We start from the raw sequence: 25,033 nt of genomic DNA, 5'->3' as shown, positions 1-25,033 counted from the left end.
TTAACATTTTTCAACAAAATAAGTTTTTATGATTTACATTCCTAGACAAAATTTTTATAAAACTCGTTTAGATCCCAGAACAAATATAGCAAACAAAAAGTGAATTGCAACTGTAAAATAATCCCCATGATTTCCATCACAGAAGTTGAGAACAATGCACAGGCCCCAAATATATAAGAGAATATCATGTTCTGGGGGGAGACATGTAGCTGTAGATTTATAAGAGTACAAATAATAGTGGTTATGGCATATTAATTCAAAAGTACTTTTCTTAAGTTGTATCTTCATATAACTTATCCTTGCTATGCTATGAGCAGTGTGATATTATGATAGCAATTATAGTAACAATAATATATGTTAAATGATACAACTGTGTCAAATTATGCTTGCACAATGAAAAGAAAAAATACGATATAATAATTTGATAAATATTTCTTAGAGCCTATTATAAACAAAGTCCTTTGACATGAAATAGTTACACACTTGGATGTCAAGGTTTTCCTATCCTCAAGAAGCTTTCATGAGAGGGATTAGTGAAAGAAGATACATAAAAGGATAAGAATAGGGTCTATTACATTGATTACCAGCACGATGTTTGATCCATCATATAACTACTAATATTTTATTATATCTTACATATTATTCATTTGCCTTGTATGAATGAAATTCCTTCACTTCCAAAGGATAGCCTTCCCTAACAGCCCCCGCCCCCTCCAAAGGTCGGATACAATCTTTGTACATTGTACTTCCCTTTTGTAGTACATCTGTGTAATGGTTTGTATAACATCTGCCTCTGTCGTTTGATTCTAACAACCAACAGGGACCGAAATTGTCTCGTTCATCATCATGTTCCCAGGACCTAGCACTCTGTGCCTGGGTAAACAAGCACAGAGGAAGGCTTTTACTTAGATTCTTAATTTTAAGGTCTGAGTTGATGGAGGATTCAAACAAGTAACTCTGGACTGCAAACAGCAGTTTACAACATATTAATCTATTTTGTCAAAGTTGTTTTCAAAGTTATCAGAGATCAAACAACTTTCCAACGTCTCTTAATTTCAGATTCTTTGAATCATAAAGCAATTAATGATGGTCTTTAAGAAAAAATGAAAAATTGCATATGCCTAATGATTTCAATTATAACCACACTAAGTAAATACAGAGCACAAAATACTAAAATGTGCTTCACCAGAAAAAAACCTCTGCTGAATCTGAAAAGAAATAAACACTGCTGAACTTCAGACCACCCAGAGAGAACTTTATTTCTTGAGCATTATTAGTTATTCACTCAAGTCAATTCATCCAAACATCCATTCTATACAACATTTCAGGGACAACAGAGGGACCTCCTAAGATAGAATTCTTTAGAAATAGTATAGAGTTGAAAAGATTTCTCCAGCTTCATTAACATTATGCAATAATTTGGTTACTTCATAATGACTTTTTCCTCATTAAAAACAAAGAGGAACAAAATGTGAGAAATGAAATAGAAAAACTCCCTCTTTCATCCAACCCAGATGGCTCAGTTATGGGATTTTTCCCAGAGCTGTGCCAAGTTAGAAGCATGCTTGAAAATAAGCTAGCTGAAGTTCAATCCAAAGTGAACAGAGACCATGGCTGAAAATAGGTGTTTTTTTTTTTTTTTTTTTTTAAAGAAAGTGCATGTGTTGGGGGGAATATGTTAGGCTAGAATTGATTTGGGCTTCCTCAGCTTTGGGGTACTTCCTCCTCCACTGCCCCATTTGAGAATGTCTTAACAATCTACAGCTCCTCAGGCCTCAGATGTTGGGGAGTGACACTTTCAGGTCCTGAACTCCCAGCAACATGGTTTACCTGCAGTTTCTGGGTACCACTGCCAAAGACCTCACAGCATATCCTGTTGCTCTGAAGGAGAAAGCATCACATTATACAGACGTATCTGGTGTTAAAATAAATTAAAATGGGGCAGATTGTAAATAGAATTGTATACTTCTATCACAATATGGCTTTGGTCTTCCCCAGTGTCCTTGAATCACAGAAGCCCCATGTATCTCATACCTTACCTTAGTAGTTTGAGGAGCTTGAGAGAAGGAAAAAAGTGCAAAAATGTTTAAAAACTAGAAGATAACTAATTAAAAAGGAGTGTTGAAAAAGAAGATGTAAAAAGCAGGAACTGCTTATGGGAACTGTTTCCAGGAGCAGAATTTAGGAAAGAATGACTTCTAAGTCCAAAATAACTCTCTCCATCCACACTGGCTGAGAATTCACATTTCACTTTTTTTTTGTGTGAAGATGATTAGCCCTGAGCTAACTGCTGCCAATCCTCCTCTTTTCACTGAGTAGGGCTGGCCCTGAGCTAACATCCGTGCCCATCTTCCTCTACTTTATATGTGGGACGCCCCCACAGCGTGGCGTGCCAAGCGGTGCCATGTCTGCACCCGGGATCCGAACCAGTGAACCCCGGGCTGCTGAAGCAGAACGTGTGCACTTAACTGCTGCGCTACCGGGCCAGTCCCACATTTCACTTTTAATATTATTTAAAGTCTTATTGATTTATTTGAGATAATAAATATTTGTAAGAGACATAGTTCACTTTCAATATCACCACATAGAACTTGGGATTTTAGCATGGGAAAGAGCCTATCCAGATAGAGAGGCATAAACTGGATTAAATGGCCATCTTATTGGTCATCCAAGTTTCAATGCTAAATTGTTATCCGAGCTTCCTTTTTCCCTTAGTGTTCTCAAAGTCTTGCCCCATTTATGCTTCTTACTTGAGGCATTCTCAAGGACTGGCACCACTTCTTAGGTACCTAGGTACCTCAGTTCCCCATCTATCTTTACATGTCAATTCCATCTTGCTATTTCTACAAGAGAACTAACCTAATTACTACAAGGTCTGCTTCTGTCTCCAGGTGACTGGCGAGACTATGACATAGTAAATAAAAAATTTCGTTCTTCAGATAAGATACCACTGTCTATATACAAGTTATAGCTTTATATTATAGGCGCGACATCATACTTTAAACATACAATAATCATTCAAACAGTAAGAACCAGCCTTTATGATTCCGGGGTCACATGGTCTTACTGAGAAGCAAAAACTGATAGAAAAAAAACTCCAAGAGAATAAATCTCTGACTGAAAATGACCCTGACCCTGTTATCAAATTGCTTTCCTTCAAAAGCACATGCAATCAACCTCACAGAGAGAACTGAGGTCCATATTTGGGCAAGTGAAAGACAGGCAAGTAATAGTGCACGGGGCACGTGGGCTAAGGAAGGGCTGGCTGAGTGCCAGGGTGCAGGACAGCATGAAGGTCCTGGGTCAACACAGTGCGAAGAACAAAGAGGCTGGAGAAAGGTGCAGTAAGAAAGGTGGATGACTGTAAAGGGGAATTTACAGACATAGAAATTTTGTGTATGGCCAGCCCTACAACATGGAAAGTAGGAGAAAGTCCAACTCAATATTCTTACCCCCCTAATTGTATCATATGGTTAATTTTGTTAAAATATTATTTTTCTATAACATTTTCCAAGTTGTTAGTGAGTCCATTCACACAGAGATGTTTCTAAAACAAACCTTCCATTATTTAGTGCCTATTTACATATATAAACTTGTATGAAAAAAGCATAATGTAGTCATTACTCACTTTTCACAATAAATTAAGATACCTCTTAATGATTTTCAGCATGGCTGTGGATAAGAATCACATGGGGATTAAAAAAATTAAATAAATTCCTAGGCCCCATCATCACAATATGCAGAGAGAGGGCAGCTAGGTGTTTAAAAGGTAAGCTCTTGAGGCTGGCCTGGTGGCACAGTGGTTAAGCTCACATGCCCCACTTCGGTGGCCCGGGGTTCATGGGTTCACATCCCAGGCATGGACCTACACACTGCTCATCAAATCATGCTGTGGTAGTGTCCCATGTACAAAATAGAGGAAGATTGGCACAGATGGTAGCCCAGGGCCTATCTTCCTCACGACAAAGCAAAAAAAAAAAAAAAAAGGTAAGCTCCATGCTCCATGAGTATTTTTTATGTGTAACTGGCTTAGAGAACATGTACAAAATTCTTGCTACTTGAATTTTGATCTATAGACCAGCAGCATTGAAATCACCTGGGAACTTGCTGGAAATGCAGAATCTCAAGGCCAGGCCAGATCTACCAAATCAGAATCTGCATTTTAACAATATTCAGGGGGATTCAAATACTCACTAAAGTTTGAGAAGCTCTGCAGCAGAGGCTGCTCTGCATATGTTCTGGTAATATTACCTAGAGGAAGGTGGAATCATTCACGAAGAGAATAAACAAAGAGCTCTGGGTTTTGGGAAAAGTTGATGAACTCAGGTTTTGTGTGATCATTTGTTCACCATAAACATTTAAAATGTACTCATTTTCGGACACTATTTAGGCACATCACCAGTTAAAAAAGATACCAAAAAGTTCAAAAAACAGAAAAAGCTGCACCTTTAGCCCACCTCTCAGAGGCACTGTTCATGGCCATAAGTTGGGCAGACAAAAGCTTTGAGCAGACTGCTGGAGGACGGGCGGCCTAAGGCTCTTGCACCCCAAAGTTCCACGAGGAACACCCCTGTTGGCTCCCCGTCCCAACAGCGCAGATTGGTCTGGACACTGACCGCTTGCTGGAGACTCCCTCCCTTCCCGAGGGGGAAGCGTCTGTAGATTCTCCTCCCTAAGACCAAATCTAAATCTAAATCTGCCTCTCACAGAGAGAATGCAATGTTGATTGAAATTATATTCAAACATCATGTCAATGACAAAACTTCCCCAGTTGGCTCCAATAATTTATTCTGACACTCTTCTTAACAAGTACATAAAATAATAAACCTGAAGTGTTAGATCTTTTAAAGGCTAGCTGCTGGAAACCTTCAGAAGTTATTATCATGTTTTAAATAAAACTACTCAATTCAATCTATTTCTGTGACTTTTCAAGACCTTTTGAAGATTTTTTCCATTTTACCTGCAGTCTGTATCTGTGGTCTAAGGAAAAGGAATCAGTCTATATTTATTCGGATAGCCGAGAGAGAAAATTTGATATATTTGTATAATTCAATGTATTCACTTTTTATAGTTTTTCAAAAGAACTTCACCTTTTTACATTTTCCTTACATTTCTCTTACATCTCTTGCAAGAGCTTTTAAAATTACATGAGCTTTTAGGGAAAGATTTTATTTTTCTTACTTAGCTAAAATCTTCAGGAACAGCTCTAGCTTTTATATTTTTAGGAGGACCTTTCACAGTGTGATGGCAATCTGGCTGACAATCTGATTATTACAGCTGTAGTTGGTAAAGCAGTATATTTCTAAAATTACATAATGGAAAGATGATGTACATATCTGAACATTCCAAAGGTAGATTCTGGTATTGCATAAAAGGGGGAATTTTCTACATAAATAATGTAACCTTTAGTGAAAAAGCGAAAAGACCAGGTATATCTGCTATTATTAGAAAATATTCCATTTTTAATACAAATTTTAGGTAGTTTAATATTTTCTTTGTCACTTAAATTTAGCATTGCTTGTTTAAATGCTTCTCTTGTTTCTCATTTTGTCAATTCTTTTTCTACTCTTCTCCCTACCTTAGCTATTTCAAGTGTTTCTCTTAGGCTTATTCAAGAGAACAACTCCTAGATATTGTAATTCTCTCAATTTTGCTTTCATTTTTTTTTCTGCTTCTTTATTGCTTTATTCATCCTACTTTCTTTACCGATCATTTTAATTTTGACATTTTTCTTGCTTTGTGTGTTGAATTTTTCTTCCTTGCTTTTCAAAATAAAGGTTTTTAAAGCTATGATATTCAAGACTATAAATTATAATATGTATTACTGTCATTTTTATTTTTGAATTAATCTAGTACTGCACTTTTGATTTTCTCTTGTAGGCAATTATTTCTCCCTTTTGGAATTTATTGGGGGTTTTCTTCAAAGTAGTGAGGTTATGGTTTATGAATAGATAAGGGGGAGGCAGAACACTGGCTGCCTCTGAACATGGTGCTCCCTGCAATGAGGGTGGTGGCAGCTGAGGTTTTCAGTTGCCGTAGCTTTTATGATTTTAAGCTGTTCCATCACTAGGGATAAGGGTGGAGGTGGCTAGGCCTCCCTCCAATTTAGTACTTAACAAGATTTCCTTTAATGGAAACAATGTTTCTGTCCCTGTTTTTAAAAGTTCATTTCCATTGGCACTACAGTTAGTAAAATTCTTCCTAGATATTAGCAAAAGCCTGACTGAGCCTCTTAGATTTAAACGTTACTGTGAGAATTTCTTTCCTTCGTGTATGTTTTCCAAAGCATTTGCATTGGAAGTTAGAAAAGGACAAGACAGCTGTGGATGGCTAGCTACATCTTAGCGTGAAAATTGTGAGAATGCTCTCAATTTACTTCATAAAGGTCAAGGGGTACTCTAATTCACATTGCAAAATTTTAGAAGGAACTATGTTAAACATCCATGTAAAATCTCCCAATTATATAATCTTATTCAAACTTAACACTTGTTTCCTAAAGTGGATTCACTGTAATGATCCTGAGATGATCCTGAAGAAATTGTTTTTAGAAAACATAAGGAAGAGTATAAGTCACTTGATAATTACAACAGCATCACTTACTTAAGCGGTGAAGTTATATACTGATATGCATTACAGATAAAATAAGTTAACCTGACAACGAAAATTAGGTTTACAAAGAATAATCATCACTTACTTCACTTTAAGTAAATGTATGTATATTTACTTCATTAAAGGATAGCAAACTATTCCAAGTACATTTAAATCGTGATTTTATTTATCAAAACTCGATTTACAAACAACTATAACTCAAGACAAGCTGCACATGTATTTACTGTATGTCAGCTAAAATTAGATTTTGAAATTATAGTTAAGGATTGAAAAAATGGTAATATGTATTACTACTGTAAACCTATGCCCTATGTGAACACATTTTAAAAACCAATGTTAATGAGAGACTAAATTTTCTTTGATATCACTGTATAATTCCACCACAAGTATCCCACTTAAAAAGTCCATTTGGAAATCTGGGTAAACATACACATTTAATAGCACTCCTACCACAAATCTCATTAAAACAAGAGTAAAGTGATTTTTGAAAAAGACATAAGTCCATGAGAACATAGAAGGGAAGAGAGTATGAAAATTTTTCCAGCTAGGAAGGAAATGGATGAGTAGCAAATGACTTAGGAGACCTGAGAAAACTGAGTATTAAGCTGACAGTAAAAAAAACTGAGGAGCAATCCAACTCTACATTGCAGAGCTCCCAAAAGGCTCAAGAACTGGTGGCATAATTCTTGGCCAAAAAGGGCAAAAAAGGCAAAAGATAGGAAGGATGGCTATAAATCAGCTTAAGGAGCAGGTGGGCCCCTAGGTGCCCTCCAAATTTAGCTGTCTCTCGATGACTCTCCTTCCTCTAGCAGAACCCTTAGGCCTACACTCTGGAAAGGGTGAATCAGAAGGTCCCTGGATTTGCAAATCTCTGGCATGGCTGAGAGTAAGGATAAAAAGGATTAAGTAAAAGTTTATAAACTGAATACTGAGAAGCCCCAATCTTCAATCTCCTGCCAGAATGCTACCAACCAAGTACCTTTCAGAAGGGAAGAATCTGACTGGCACAACAGAAAATACCTAAAGAGACAGCTATTGATAATTTCCCAAGGAAATGGTTGTTATGGGCTGAATTGTGTCCCCCAGAAAAATATGTTGAAGTTTGCAATGGATTGAAGTGTCCCCCCAAACCTCATATGTTGAAGCCCTAACCCCTAAGGTGACTGTATTTGGAGACAGCGCCTTTAAGAAGGTAATAAAGATTAAATGAGGTCATAAGGGTAGGGTCCTAATCCAATAGAACTGGTGTCTTTATAAGAGGAAGAGACACCAGAGATCTCTTTCTCCATGCATGCACAGAAGAAAGGCCACGTGAGGACACAGAGAGAAGGTGGCCATCTACAAAAAAGGAAGAGGCCTCACCAAACACCAACTCTGATGGCACCTTAATCTTGGACTTCCAGCCTACAGAACCATGAGAAAATAAATTTGTGTTGTTTAAGCTACTCAGTGAGTGGTATTTTGTTATGGCAGCCTGAGCAGACTAATACAAAGTTCTAACCCCCAGTACCGCAGAACGTAACCTCATTTGGAAATAGGGTCACTGAGATGTAATGAGCTAAAATGAGGTCATACTGGGATATGGTGGGCCCTTAAACTAATATGACTGGTGCCCTTATAAGAGGAAAAGAGACTCAGAGACACAGACAGACTAAGGGAGAACACCATGTGACAACAGAGGAAGAGAGTGAAATGCTGCAGCTGAAAGGTAAGAAACACAAAAGATGGCCAGCAACCTCCAGAAGGTAGAAATAGGCAAGGCAGAATTCTCAACAGGTTTCAGAGGGAGTGTGGCCCTGTTCACAGCTTGATCACACACTTTTAGCTTCCAGAACTGTGAGACAATAAATCATTGTTGCTTTAAGCCACTCAGGTTGTGGTATTTCCTTATGGCAGCCCTAGGAGCAAAGACAATTGCCTGGTCAGATCACTCTGTAGTGAAGATCACATTCAGCAGGCCTCTTCTTGGGCAGAGCTTCCAATCAGCTTTTCATTACAATACTCAAATGTGAAGAAACCACCAAGGATCATCCAACATTTGAGGAAATCATACATGAAAAGCAGAGGCTGAAACAAACAAAAAAGCAGAATTCAAGGGAAAGAGAGACTATATAGAAAGGAGAACATGTCTAAAAATCTATCATTTATATCCTCAGACAAAAAAGAAGATATTTTAAACATAAAATAAGGATAGGATGCTATAGAAAAAGGAATATCTATAGAATAAAAAGAGCTCTTAGAAATTAAACACATAGGAGCAGAAATTAAAAGGTCAATTGAAGAGTTCGAAGATAAACTTGAGAAACTCTATCATAAAATCGAGCAAAAAGGAAAAGAGATGGGAAAGAGCAGGAAAGAGAACAGAAAGTAGAGAATCAGTCTAAGTGGCTTTATAACTGAATAAAAGAAATTCCAGATAGAATAAATAATGAAAATGGAGTGGAGAAAATCATTAAAGAAATAATTTAAACCAAATTTCCCAGAGCTGAAGGGCACAGGATTCCTAGGTTAAAAGGATCACTGAGGGTTTAGTGAAATCGATTACAATCGACTTATACTAACGCACATCATCATGAGATTTTAAAACAATAGGACATAGAAAGGATCCCGCAAGCAGGTAAGATTCAGAATAGCTTCTGACTTCTCCACAGCAACACTAGAAGGTAAAAGACGATAGAGAGAAACGCCTTCAAAATTCTGAAGGAAAATTACTTCGAACCTAGCATCTCAAAAAATTTACCTCTCATATGGCCTTCTCAGGAAGGATGCATTTCATCAAGATGAGGAAGTAAAATAAGAAAGAGGAAGACAGAAGATTAAGAAATTACAGGAAGTAAAGCAAGGGCCAGTTCAGAATATCGAATGGATTAGAATGCACTAGAATGGATTAGAAGAAATTCAGACAACTGAGGCAGAGGTTGGGTCTAAGTGTGTAATTAGAACAGAAAATGACAAACGTGAAAAAAAAAAACCCCAACAAAACAGAAAACAAGAAAATGAATAATCCCAGGGAAAACAAACTATTGTGCAGGAAAGGGATGGTAATAGCATGCAAACAGCACTTATATAATGAAAAATATTATACAACAGGTACCGTTTTATAATATTTTATATGTCAAACAGCGCTTATATAATGAAAAATATTATACAACAGGTACCGTTTTATAATATTTTATATGTCAGGTACTGATTTAAATGTGTTATGTTCATTAACTCATATACTCCTCACAACCACCCGAGGAAGGAAGTACTACTACTGTTCTCATTTTACAGATAAGGAAATTGAAGCAGAGAAAGGTCAAATAACTTGCTCAAAGATACAGCTAGTAATGGGTAGGGGTGGGATGGTAACTCAGGCACCCTGGTTCTAGATTCTGTGTTCTTTATCTCTATGTGCTATTACTCTTTCTAACTTAGCCTAAATAACGTCAATATGGAATATTGACCCAATCCAAATTACACTGTAATGACACTGGAAGGCTATAGGGACAGAAAAATATGCATGTGTATAGTGACATTGGGTAACCACTAAATCATTTTTAATAGAAGGAAGTCAACTGATGATGTCCAACTGAAAAACTAAGAAATTACAATATAAGCATGTTACTTAGAATGTGGAAGGAAATACTAAAAGATTTGGGTGAGAGAGTTGAAAGTAGTTGCTGCTGGAGAGTTAGAAATAAGGATGGGCTGGGTCCTGCTCCGTGACCGAGTGGTTAAGTTCACGCACTCTGCTTCGGCGGCCCATGGTTTGCTGGTTCGGATCCTGGGCGCAGACATGGCACCATTCATCAAGCCATGCTGAGGCGGCATCCCACACGCCACAACTAGAAGGATCCACAACTAAAAATATGCAACTATGTACTGGGGGGATTTGGGGAGACAAAGGAAAAATAAAATCTTAAAAAAAAAAACGAAATAGGGATGGGGACGAGTGAGAACTGTTGTTTTTCATGAAAAGCCTTGCAAAACTGTTTGGCTTTTTAAATTATAAATAAGCATAACTTTGATAAAAATGAAAACTAAATTAAAAGTAGATCAGAATGGAAAACAAACAGATGAGCACGTGGCCTAACAAAACTAATTTTCAAAAATCTCACTTAATCAGTGGGTAAATCTTTACACTTTCCAAATTATTAAAACACTTGAATCAAATGAATATTTTTAATCCAAAATAGCAAACGATGCCTGGAGAACCCCTCTTGACACAAAGAAAAGTTTTTCAGCATGTTTTTTCCCCTTCTTTCTGTACCCTAAAACTACTAGACAACTTCAGATTTTACCAATTGATAAGAACTGTAGAACCGGTTTGTGGTATATTTGTTCATTTTCATATCACCCAAATATTCAGTCAAAAATCAGGTCACTTTCAAAAGTGAAGGCCATAGGGATTTAGAAGGCCATTTCTAGGCCTTTTAGAGAGGAATCTCCCAGAGTTTTCCCTGTTCTTTGTTCTTGCTCACCATAAATCTCAGGACCAAATGTCTGATTTTGATTTTAAGTGCTGTTAGCTAATCTTTTCACTGCTACTTTCTCCAACATTCTAAGAATAAGAGGACTGGTTTCCTAGAAAAGCTATCAGCAATTACACATGACTTGAAGTAAACAGTCTATTTTCAAGTCATGAGATGGTATAAGCTTGAAAAAATTTTCAAAACCATACTAATTCTTCAGTAAGTTTACATTTCAATTACTGCAAGACTGAAAGACTTTAAGTAGGCCATATCAGCCACACTATACAGGAAATTATATCCTAGGAAAGCTCCGTTTTAAAAATAGGCAAAGGAAGAAGGGAAGGTTGCCAAAATACACAGCACTTTCCATTTGTTTTGATTTGAACACAGCATCTGTTTTATCAGGTGCAATCTACCATTTGCAGGCCTGAGAGGAATGGTAGTAGTTAGGGTGGGAAGAAGTAAATTAACCAAAAATGTTTGCTTTCTGAAAATTTTGAAGTAGATATCAGTGGAATTTAGATAATAACCAAATACCACAAAGAAAGTGGGGCTTTGGGATAAGTCAGACTGGACTGTATACTCCTTAACCCGGCAGAATCAAAGTTAAGGAACTAGACCAATCCACTTAAGAAATGTACACACTCTTGTAAACATAATATTTGATATATACCTAAAAGTCAAGTCTTCCTTTTCTTATTCATTCATTCAAAAAATATTGAGTACCTACTATTACTGTATACCATGTACCATTCTAGGTACAAAAACACAGCAATTAACAAAACAAAACTCTCTATGGAGCTTATTCTGGTGGGGAAGATAAACATACATACAAATAAATGACAATATTAGATAGTATAAAGGCTATTAAAAATATAATAGGGAAATTTTAAGAAGGTTAATTTTATTAAGAAACCTCCATATGCAAAACAAAGCAAATTTGGATAGGACCACCACGTAGAAAAACTTTATGAGAAAAGAGATCTGATAAAATTGTTATCATCTGAGGTTAAACTGGATGACTAAGTTTAGGTGAAACTCAGCAAGATAATAATATTCAAAATTTTTATCAGAAGTAAATTTAGGTTGGAAATTCTTCCAGAACTGCCAAGACTTTATAGAACTTTCAAAAACTTCTAATTTCATCTTTAACCATTTTGATCACAGTTGATTTAGATGCTTATGGTCCTGCCCTAGGACTAGTTAAGCTGCCTCATTGCCCTTCCTAGAAAATATCCATATAGTTGTGGCCCCTGAAGATCTACCTTAGAATGAATCAGAAGCTATTCACTGGCTAGTTGTGAAAGTTGTTTCAACCTTTTCACGAAGCCGGGATCCTCACCTACTTTTCTAAAGGTAGCATGGTGGAATAGAAAGAATAAAATACTAGAAACAGAAGATACTCGATCTGGCACCATTCTTGTCTTAACAATCCATGTGACCCTGGGCAAGTTAATTCACTTCTTTGAGCCTGTAATATTGAAATATTTTCCCTGCCTACTTTATGGAGTTGTAGTGAGGACTAGTGAGATATTACTGTGGTATGCAAAATAATGTCCCTCTCCCCTAAAGACGTCTACATCCTAATTCCTGGAATCTGGGAATATGTTAGGTTACATGGTAAATGAGAAATCAGGTTGCAGATGGAATTCAGGTTGCTAATCAGCTGACCTTGTGACAGGGAGAGGATCTGGATTACTCGGGAGGGCACAATATAATCACAACGGTCCTTGTAAGTGGAAGGTGGAGGGGGCCCCAAAGAGAGAACCGGAGAGATGGCAGCATGAGATCAGCCCAATGCACTGACTCTGAAGAGGGAGGAATATAGTCATAAGCCAAGGAATTTGGGCAGCCTGTAGAAGCTAGAAAAGGGAAGGAAGAGATTTTCCCCCAAAGCCTCCAGTAGAAATGCAGCCCTGTGGATCCATTTCAGATTTCTGATCTCTAAGACTGTGAAAGAATAAGTAGGTGTCGGTTTAAGCCAATAAATGTGTGGTAATCTGTTAAGCAGCAATTAGAAACAATAATATACAAAAGTATTTTGAAAGTGGTAGGAAATTATATAAATCTAAGAGTTATTCTCCTAATATGATATCTCAGCTTAGTTGCTCTAGCAGCCTCGATGGCAGACAGATTGGTTACCAGGAGGTCTTCAGAGTTGTATCACATTTCCTTGTCAAAAGCAGATGCCCTGCCTTTCCTATTTCACTGCCTAACTGTCTTTGCTTTTAGCTCTCATTTCATTTGTGAAGCAGAGTTGATTACAGTGTAATTATCAAACCAGCTCCAGCCACCAGCCTTTTTACTTTCCTAGTTTTCTTCAATTACTCATTATTCTGATATTCTCAAAGGGATGGTTAAGAAAACATTTTTCAGAGTCACGATACTACAGCAAAATTACGTACAGATAATTCCTACTTTGTTAATAGTGAGTTATTCTCTAAAAAGTGTGCAAGGCAATGTTCTAAGTATTTATCTAAACACACAAAGATATAGATGTGTATATATATGAACATACATCAAGTTTTATAGATTTTTAAAATCAGTTTGAATAAGAACATTAGTGGATTTTTTTCCCCATAGGTTAAATGATCTTTAACTTATGAAGCAGAATTAAAATTTTAGGGATAGTCCATTCTTATTAATGTCAAGTTTAAAGAATAATCCAGGGGCGAGCCCCGTGGCTGAGCAGTTAAGTTTGTGCGCTCCGCTTCGGTGGCCCGGGGTTTCACCGGTTCGGATCCTGGGTGCAGACATGGCACCACTTGTCAGGCCATGTTGAGGCGGCATCCCACACGCCACAACTAGAAGGACCCACAACTAGAATATGCAACTATGTACTGGGGGGATTTGGGGAGCAAAAGCAACAACAAAAAAAAGAAGATTGGCAACAGTTGTTAGCTCAGGTGCCAATCTTTAACAATAAAAAGAATAATCCAGTACTAAAAATTCGATTGTTGTCTTAAGGAAATAAAACACACAAATCCATGTTTTTAAGTCTTGAAAAATGAGCATTAACAAAGTTAAGTTGATGCATAGTGAGAAATGGACTTATATTTCTATAATGGTTCTTAGTCCAATCGCTAAATAACATCATTTCTTCTGCTCTTTTAGCATGCATTTACACATGACAGGCCTATTTCTTTTTATTATAATGTATTATATCTTTATATTTCTTATCGCTATCTTCTCACCTTTTATTTTAGGGGATGGTAATTATGTGCCTACTAATAATATCCTCTATTATTAGAGCTTCTCATCTAAACTTCATTTTCAATTTGTACATAACTTTTTTACCCAACAAAATCAAGCAGATGTAGGAGTGAAGATAGGACAATATCATAAGCACAAATACATACACAAAGACACACACACAGGCACATCAATTATTGCACATCCTGGGTTTACAATGCTTTATAGGTGCAATGGGCCCAAAGCTGAGAAACATATCACTGTGTACTTCAACTGTACAGAAATTAGATTCAGAAAAAAGATCTCATCTCATTTAATAACAGTATCACAAACATTCCAAATAGGGTGGAATGTACTGGCCAGTACTTTTATGAAGTACCAGCCAGCAGTATACTCCCAGCTCATATTTTCATGGTGCTTGGAAATGAAGAGCAACTCTTTTTTTCATCTTTGAAAAGAGATAGAGAATTCCAATTAAATTAAAATATTACACAGTAGGGCAGTGTTGTCTATGGAATAGTGTGAGGCTGTGAAGTATTAGTGTTTTGCTTTACATACAAAAATTGATAGTAATTTCAGTCTAACTGAATCTATGTAATAAAAAATTGGGGTTGTATTTCGTGTGTTTTTGGGTTTTCATTTTATTTTTCTAGTGACTAGTTTTCTATTTTACTTTACAAAAGTATTGGTCTGTGGCTTATTGGAAATTAAAAACAAAACAAAACTGGTCCTTTACCACAGGTAGCCTGAGAAGCACTGTTAACAGAAGATAAGCGCTTGTTTCTAAAAACTAACCTATGCCAATACTATAAAACAATACTTGAAGAATTTATTATAATATACATTAAAATATATCCTTTCAAGCCATTTATAAAATGGCACCTATAAATCATTTTAAATTACTAGGACTTAATATGGTTCCATCTCTTAAACTATTTCACCAATCTTAGATTCAAGAGATACATATAATAAAAGAACAGAAAAATTTCAGAGCTCAGCTAAGTAACTTCTTTACCTCTGCCAGATATATTCCAACATTTTAACTGATCTGCATATACTTCACTTGAAAAATTAGTTTTATATAAAATAGAAATAAAGTGACTATAAAAGTTCAATAGAATGGGTTAGTTATAAAGGTTTCAGAGCCTCCTCCACCAAAACACCCTGAACAAACAGAATAAAGAATCATCATCTGATCTCTGATCATTTGATGAGTTGGATGACAAGGCCCCCATTTAAGATCCCTTAAAAAGAACCAAGGCTATATACCCACAAGAAATGAAAACAGGTATTCAAGGAAATCTTGCACGTGAATGTTTACAGCAGCACTATTTATAAGAGCCAAAATGTAGAAACAATGCAGATGTACATCAATGGATGAACGGAAAAACAAAATGTTGTACATGTATACAGTGGAGTATCATTCAGTCATAAAAAGGAATGAAACACTGATATAATGTGGATGAATCTTGAAAACATTATGCTAAGTAAAAAAAGCCAGACACAAAAGGTCACATATATGACTCCATTTATATGAATACCCAGAATAGGTAAATCCATACAAACAGAAGGCAGATTGGTGGTTGCTAGAGGCTGTGGGGAGGAAAGTAGGGGCACTAACTGCTTAATGGGTATGGAGTGATGAAAACAGCTTGGAACCAAACAGAAGCAGTGTTTGCACAATATTGTGAATATACTAAATGCCACTGAATTGTTCACTATGAAACAGTTAATTTTATGTTATATGAATGTTACCTCAATTAAAAAAGAATCATAGTTACTGATTTGCAGTTATCTCGTAATTACTCCTGCTGATTAACCACTAATAAGCTATGCTTTTAACAGTCTTTGAAAATTCACTCCATCACAAACAGTATACTATGTTGGGATTTATAGGTGGGGAAGGCCATTTACTATTAAAGTGGATAAAATTGGGAATGAGAACTTACAGAAATTAATAAAAAATGAAAACAATTAGTAAAAGTTTAATTAGTAAAAATTAAGGAATGAGGAAGAGGAAACTGAAAGAAGAAACACTGAGGACTAAAGAGGAAATCATTACAAATAGAGTCTGAATCAAGAAGAAAAAAGACTGTAATTGTCAGTAGTGATGAGGTATCTGCATATTTAAAAGAATTAGAAAGTGACAAAACACCTATGAAAGAAAAGAAGATTTTGGGGTCAGAGAGATATATTCTGAGTGTACCCAACAATTTACAAGGCTAAAAATCAGGCAACCCCCCAACCTCTTTTACTGGAACTCACAGACTAAATAAATGAGAGATACCCAATTACTCATTTGGGAATCATACACTTACTTAAACACCAACTGACAGTGAACTATTTTTGAAACTCCACTTTGGAACTGTATTCAAAATTAGTAAAAAAAAAAAAAAAAAAAAAGACTAATTTCATTACTTCACATTTATATCAGATTTTTAACCGAAAACATTATTTCAGCTGTTTCTAGTTTTGTATATTATGGATACATTAAACTAGAACTAATCACTCATAAAATTATACTTACATATTCCTTCACGTTTTTTGTTTTCACAGCTTTGTATGAATAATATGCAGGATAAAGCATTCCAAACAGCAACCTAAAAGTAAAACGTATGAGAAGACTAATCAAACACAACAATGCTTTTACCGGCTGAAGAAAATTTCACCTAATAGAAAAGTAGAAAGTATATGGAAAACATACGACAGTGTAAATTTGTATGAATGCAAATTTCTTCATAAACTAAATCCACTCAGAATAGCAAAGTAAAAATACCCTTTTTTTTTTTAACAAAAAGATGGTTTTAATATTCTAGATATAGTTTCATGGGGAAAAAAAGATATTTTTTCTTTTTTTTTAAGTTGCCATTTAAAACCTTTATTTCTCATCACAAAAAATATCCTGTAGTTCCTTGAAGAACATTTAGGAAATGTAGAAAATCGCCAAAAATAAAATAAAAATTGTCCCAATCCTACCAGTCAGAGATAACCACAGGCAACATTTTATTGCACGCAAATCCCACTTTTTATCCATGTGTAGTATACTCAAAATAAACATAACACACACACAATGTGTGTAATGAAAACGTGGTCTTTCATTCTATTAGTCTGAGAAGCAATGGCTTCTAACTACAATGACAGTGCTGTGAAACAATACTTGATACATTTATTACAATATGTATTAAAATAACTCTTTAACCATTTAAAAAATGACTAAATCACTAATAGGACTTAATTTAATGCCATCTGTTAAGATTATTTCACCAAATCCCAGATTCAAGAGATATGTACAGACATATATATATGTATATATATAGTGTATATGTTGATCCTATATATATTATATATATATATATAAAATGAAAGGATAGACACAGAAAAGGCATGACACAGTATACATGGTTTACAACTGAAATTTTCACATAATATATCACGGAGTTTTTGGTCCTCAAATATTATTCTACAGTATTATGCTCAATATCTTCATTACATACCACATTGAGATTCCTATAGTTTATTTAAACAATCCCATATTTATAGGCTTTTGGTTAAGTTCCAGGTTTTTGCTATTGCATAGACTACTATGAAAAACATTTCTGTGTACATTGATAATCACTTACTGGTTGTGATGCTGCTGCTTTAAAGAGTACACACATTTTTAACCTATTACCGAAATGCCCTCCAGAGAGGTCGCTCCACTCTACATTCCCATACATTGACAATCATAGGCATCACCATTAAAAAAAAAAAAAAAGTTTAGCAGCTAAAGAGGAAAAAATAATAATCTCTTAGATGTTTTAATGTGTATTTCTGGACACAAGTATGAATTTTTTTTAAGTGTTTACTGGCCTTTTGATGCATGGGGTATGTGATATCTGTTGTCTACTTTTCTTTTTTTTGTCTATTTTGAAAAAGAATCTTTATTTTAGAATAGTTTCAGTTTTCCAGAACAGTTGGGAAGATAGTTCCAAATATCTGACACTGAGTTTGCCCTATTATTGACATCTTGCACTAGTATGGTACATTTGTCACAATTAAAACTATATAAATATTTACTAACTAAAGCCCATATATTATCCAGATTTCTTTAGTTTTAACCTAGTATCCTTTTTCTGTCCTCGGATCTCATCCAGGATAGTACATTACATTTAGTTGTCTGTCTCCTTAGCTTCCCTTGGCAGTAACAGTTTCTCAGCCTTTCCTTGAGAAATGACCTTGACAGTTTTGAGGAGTACTAGTCAAGCATATGGAAGGAGGTATTTCTACTGGAATTTGTTTGATGTTTTTCTCATGGTTAGACTGAGGTATGGGCTTTTGGCAAGAAGACCACCGAAGTAAAGTACCATCTCATCATATTATATCAAGGATATATACTATAAATATGACTTATCGCTCTTGATGTTAACCTTAACCAACAGGCTGAGGTGGTGTTTGTTAGATTTGCCACTATAAGGGTACTCTTTCCCCCGCTTTTCATGCTGTACTCTTTGGAAGGAAGTCACTATGCACAGGCCACACTTGAGTGGGGAGTTATGCTCACCTCCTTGAGGGTGGAGTATCCACATAAAGCATTTGGAATCTTTCTGCATGGAAGATTTGTCTATTCTCCCCTAGTTACTTATTTATTCAATGATTTATTTATATCAATATGGACTCATGTATGTTTATTTTACACTTTGGGTTCCAATCCAATACTACCCTATTTTGTTGCTCATAGCTTTGAACGTGGGAGATCTTTCAGTTAGCTCCTATGTCCCCTTGACATACCTCTACAATTGTGAGGTTTTCTTGAGCAATTTGCTACTTTCTAGCACTACCTGATACTCCAGGCTCATTCTGTGTACTTCCTGCCTCATTCCTAGAATCAGCCGTTTCTCCAAGGAGCCTCGGTTCCCCTTATGGGAGGATAGTATTTACGAGCAAGATCTGGGTGCTAGGTACACTTGCTATTACTGGAATGCTGTTGATTCTAGGCCCTTCTTTGTCTAATTTACTGTATGTGAACCAATCTTTTTCTAGGTTTTTGTTATCTTTTGATTTTGTTTATAAGGTTTGCTGAAATACATATTGTATTATGTCTGCTGGGCTGCCATGACAAAATACCACAGACTGGATGGCTTAAACAACAGATATTTATTTTCCCTCAGTTCTGGAGGCTAGAAGTCCAAGATCCAGGAGTCGGCAGGTTTGGTTTCTTCTGAGGCCTCGATCCTTAGGTTGCAGATGGCCACTTTCTCACTGTGTCCTCACACGGTCATCCCCTTGGTCTGTGTGTGTCCCCTAATCTCTTCTTCTTATAAGAGCTTCAGTCATAGTGCATTAGGGCCCACTCTAAACATGCCGTTTTAACTGGATTGCCCCTTTAAAGACCTTATCACCAAATACAGTCACATTCTGAAGTACTGGGGGTTAGGACTTCAACATTTGAATTTTGGAGGGGGACACAACTCATCCCAGAAGACATATGGTGTATTTATGAACTTTTATGTTAAATAAGCCTTACATTAAGAGTGAGCAAATAGGGCTGGCTCCGTGGCCGGGCCGAGTGGTTAAGTTTGTGCTGCAGCGGCCCAGGGTTTGGATCCTGGGCGTGGACATGGCACCGCTCATTAGGCCACGTTGAGGTGGCGTCCCACATCCCACAACTAGAAGGAGCTGCAACTAAGATATAAACTGTGTACCGGGGGGGGGGGGGGGGGGGGGGGGGGGAGGGGGGGGCGGGTGTGTTTGGGAAATAAAGCAGAAAAAAAAAAAAAAGATTGGCAACAGTTGTTAGCCCAGGTGCCAATCCTTAAAAAAAAAAAAAAAGAGTGAGCAAATATCTACATCTCTATAGTTTTAGTTCAGTTATCATTTATTTATTTAATTTTTTTTCCCTGGTAACTTTCTTATCCCTCACAAAGCTGAACCCTGGGCTTGAGGTTGACATCACCAGGTCAGAGGAATCTCAGATCTTCTCCTGCTGGGGTTTTTATCCTCACCAACAGGAACCCACATCATTAACAATCTGTCTTACCTACCCTGTGAATGCTACTTCACCAGAAGCCGATTCCAGACTCTGAATACGGAATTTTTAGCTGTGCCACAAAATATAGGCCCCCCATAAGGCACAGAAGCTTTCTAGCTAAGTGACTTCTAAGAAAGCAACTGACCTTAAAAACCAAGATGTAAACAAGAACACAACTCCCAGGTCTGCTATGTGTTCATCCTCACTGTTGACACAAGGCATAACTGATCATAGTAAGCCATCATACTTATAGTTCATATATTCAAGTTAATAATTTCAATCCACTTTGTATTTCCCTTTAGAATTTGAACACAATTAACGTATTATCTTCCATATTTCCATACAATCTAGTACCACTGGATATAAATTCAACATGAGATTCTTCAATCACTGGATGGATCTTTGACTCCTCTTTCCCCTGCTACAACATCCTTTCAATCTGTAACCCAGTGCTGTTAGTTCTTCCTTAGTGAGAGTCCACACATCCATCCTCCTCTTTTATTTTCAAACCTGTGGCCAATGACACATTTAGGCTCCTGCCATCTAATCTGACTTAATAAATAGTTTCCCAACACACGCCTCTGGCTCCACTGTTGGATCAATCTTCCTAATCTACCTGCAGCACTGCCTTGCTTAAAGACCTCATTAGCTGGTCTCTTTACCCTCTTGGTGACTGGGGGCTCATCAGAACATAATTTGAAAACCACTGCCTTATATAAACCATCTGTTCCAGCAGAGTTTCCTCAATATCTCTCTCGTATTTCTACTTCAATCCTGGAGTGTATGCTTCTTGCCTGCAATGCCTCCCTCCCTCCTTATCTTTTCTTCCCTCCTTTATTGTCTTCCATGTTTTTCTTGCTTAATTCACTTTCTTCTTCTAGATCCAATTCTCCTCACTAGACTGACTTACTTTTATTTTGAATTTTAGAATTTGTCAGGATTAGTCATTTTGCCTTTAGAATATTCTATTTTAGACTGTTTGATGTATTTTTCAATGTATATAACTGACTTCCAAAGCAGGTAATTTTTTTTAAGGATTTGGTGTTAGTTGATACCATGCATACAGGTGCTTAGCCTTTATTTTTTAACCTCTGTATTGAATAGAATCATTCAAATGAATAAATACAATATCCCTAACACCTAACTCTTCTAAGAGTAGGAAACAATAATGTATTTCATTTGGAACACTAGAAAGATTAAATGTCTTAGTGAATAGTGGGACAATTTTTAAGGACCACCACTATTAATATTACAACCTATTACTGCTCCAATGTGAATATTGCTGAGTAATTTATTTCTAACATCTGTAATATTTTCCAGGTTTTTTTTTTTTTTGGTTTATTTTCTTTAATATTGGGTCCTACTGTAGACGTTTGCAACCTGGGAGGTCAGGCATAAAGCCAAAGCATGAGCACAGCATATGAAATCAAATAAAGTTTATTTTAGAAGGCCACCTACAAGATAAACTCGGGGCTTATAAAGGGAGTATTTGCTCCAAATAAAATTCACCTCTAAATCTGAATATTGTTTCAGTTAGAGAGGCAGGAAGAAACAGTAACTCATTTCCTTTTAGTCTTATTTCTGCATAAAGAGGGAGGATTTTGCCAAAATACTCATGACGCCCTTCCCTCCCACTAAGGTAAAGCTGCCTAGTTAAGAAAGGAAATAAAATTTATGAGAATTTAATAGCGGAGATGGTTCTTGTATAATTTTTCATATATAGAAAATACTTGAAATAGCTATTTTCTGGACAGGTGTTTAGACACAATCCATCTTTCACCAAAACTGTTGTAGAGAATTATACCATGATCAAAGCAAAGTCTCAGAAGCAGCTAGTAAAAGTGCTCTTAATACTAGAAGTAATAATATCGCCAAAGCATAAAAGTTATCAGCATCATTTCATAAAAAATTGATTAAAGCTCTTTTTCTGATTCAGATCCTAAAAACAGCTTACTGTAGAATTGTGGAAGATGTAAAAAAGTATACAAAAGACAATAAAAATCACTAACAATTCCATTATTAAATGAACCATCTTCCTTTTTAAAAAAGTTATTCAAAGCATTTAAATATATTTGTTATAATTTTTATCAAACTTTTCACAAGTCTGATATCACGCTCTCAAATGCTCTAAAAACCTTTAAAAAACACCTATAATAGTTTAATAACAAAACTGTCAAGAGTTAACTTATACTTAAACAAGTTACAAAGCACTAATTCCAAATTTTAAACATAAAAAAATCTGTTATTCTTATTGTCATTCTTTTAAAAGAACATATGAAAAATGAAAATATACAGAAATAGAATAGTATTAATATAATAAATCTCTCTATACCTATCACCTCGTTTTAAGAATTACTAACAGTGACCATTTTTAATATTTTGGTATTATCTTTTCCAGTTTTTTCTATAATATTTTTTAAAAACATGACTTTAAAACATAACATTTTAAACACAATATTTTAAAAACATAATATTTTATAACATAATTAGAACATAATTTAAACATAATTAATTGACATCTTAGCACATATAGATTTTCATCCTGCCCTTTCACTAAATGTTACATTATGAGCATTTTCTTATATCTTTAAATATTCTTTAATAACATCATTTAACAACTCCACAGTATGATATTCCTTCATATGGATGAAAATTATTGAAATTGTTTCTTATATGTCTATTATTATTTTTTTTGCTGAGGAAGATTAGCCCTGAGCTAACATCTGTTCCAATCTTCCTCCACTTTATATGTGGGTTGCTGCCATAGCACGGGTGATGAGTGGTGTAGGTCCACGCCCAGGATCTGAACCTGGGCTACCAAAGTGGCGCATGCGAAACTCAACCACTACTCCACGGGGCTGGCCCCATTTGTCTATTATTTTAATTAATGCTATGACAAACAATCTTTCTATGATTACTAATAAGAGCAATTACATATCAACATTTTATACTAGGCAGGATGTTAAGAACTTTGTATATATCGCTTCATTTAATTCTCACAGTAACACCTAGAGATAGGTGCTATTTTCATACCCATATTACAGATGCAAAGACTGAGGCTTATAGAAGTTAAGAAACTAACACAATAGCATACAACTTGTAAGTTTACAGGTTGAATTCAAAGCCGGGCCCTCTCACTCCAAAATCTGCACCTAAAAAATTACTGTTTATTTCCTAATGACATTACCCTGGAAGTGGAATAACTAGGTCAAAGGCTCTGAAATTTTAAAGCTCTTTGATATATATATTACCAAACTGCTCTTTAGAAGAGTAACATCAATTTATATTCTTACTAGGAATGTATGAAAAGACCCATTTAAGGACTGTTTTTTAAAACAGGATAAGAAAAAAATGTCAAACAGATGAATTAAATAAAGTAGAAGAGTCAGTAGGCATCTCTTCCAACAGATGAACTGTGTTTCTAAGATAAGATATGGATTAGAACAATCATGTGGTATATAAATTGCTACTAAAAGAAAAATATCCCAAAATATTATGATTTAATTTCTGAAGTACTTTCATTTCCCCTAAGATTGTCTTTAGATTACAAATTCCTTCTCTAATAATATAATTTAAATTTTAGTTTGTTAAACGTTACTATAACAAATAGCTTATTACTGATAATAAACTATATAATACTAATATGTAATACGACCATGCTCATATAGGAATTACTTGATAAATTCTCCTTTTCTCACTGCTTTCAGAATCATGATCCCAAACAAAAAAAATGTAATTATGATGTTCTAGTAGACTAAAGGACAAAAAAACAACTCAATGAGACTAGAGATTAACTAAAATGGGAAAGCTAATATTAAATAAACAAAAGAAACTAGAGAATCAAAAATCAGAATGATGAAAGCAGATGTACCAGGCTCATTAGGATGAGTCACTCGTAATTAACACAGATACCATACACTCTCTCAAAGATCAACGTAAAATACAACACTCCAGGCCCTTATCAAAGAGTATAAACCCCATTTTTCTGTAACCCAGGTCACACTAAAGACTGTTTGAGACCAGATACATTTACATGACAGAGCCTGGCATAAAGATGGCAAACAAACCGAGGTTTCTCTGCAGCTCCCCATTCCTGTGACCAAGACAGAGGCTGCTAGTCATTCAGTGCACTATTTACCGCTGACCCTGGTCTCAGAATCCTTGTCAACACAGCACCATAAGCTCACTTCAACAAAGAACAGGAGCTGAGCAGACTTATTTGCCACCTTTTGACCTCCTTCTTCTAAATCTTTATTTCTCTAGGTGGCATCATTGGGATCAAGCTTGACCACCAGGCTGTATTTCTAAACTATTACACCTATCTCCTTTGGGGAAAAAGTCACTTTAAGTGAGTTGCTTTTTAATATTACATTCTTGTTGTTTTCTTGAAGGATATTATAAGAAACTGCCATACAGAACCCAAGCCCATAAATACTACAAGAATAGTGTTTAAGGGTGTTGTCTATTATATTAGTTTGTACCCATATATATAAATTTCATGTGTGAGATTCACTTTGGAATTAAGTACAATACAACGCTTAGCCTTCAGTGAGAAAATATGCCCTTCCTTCTATCTGGTAAGAATTATATTATTCCTGTTTTCCCCCCTACTGATTGTCAGGAAGCTCAGAGTCAAATTTGTTGTTCAACTATATCATCTATGGTAGATTGGCATATTTATATCTGTATTTTCCAAATTTAGATTTTCTACTTTGATTGCTCTTTTCTTCTAGTCTCAATTCCCTTATTTTTATTTATATTTAAATATATG

The 25,033-nt window shown here is 35.7% G+C and overlaps 1 protein-coding gene across 3 annotated transcripts in view; it reads right to left on the bottom strand.

Moving 5' to 3' along the window:
• Positions 1-25,033, bottom strand: part of REEP3 (receptor accessory protein 3) — a 96,224-nt gene that overhangs the window by 35,344 nt on the left and 35,847 nt on the right. For 2 of the 3 annotated variants that reach the window (XM_023643849.2, XM_070225739.1), the window contains exon 2: positions 16,783-16,855. The exons of the other annotated variant lie outside the window; for it this stretch is intronic. In XM_023643849.2, the coding sequence (XP_023499617.2) occupies positions 16,783-16,855 (73 nt within the window). The remainder of the gene's footprint in view (positions 1-16,782; positions 16,856-25,033) is intronic. 3 annotated transcript variants of the gene reach the window in all.

The sequence above is a fragment of the Equus caballus genome, chromosome 1, assembly GCF_041296265.1.
Source record: "Equus caballus isolate H_3958 breed thoroughbred chromosome 1, TB-T2T, whole genome shotgun sequence".
Taxonomy (NCBI): domain Eukaryota; kingdom Metazoa; phylum Chordata; class Mammalia; order Perissodactyla; family Equidae; genus Equus; species Equus caballus.
Note: the sequence above shows the minus strand (reverse complement) of the source record. Positions and strands in the feature narration are given on the sequence as shown.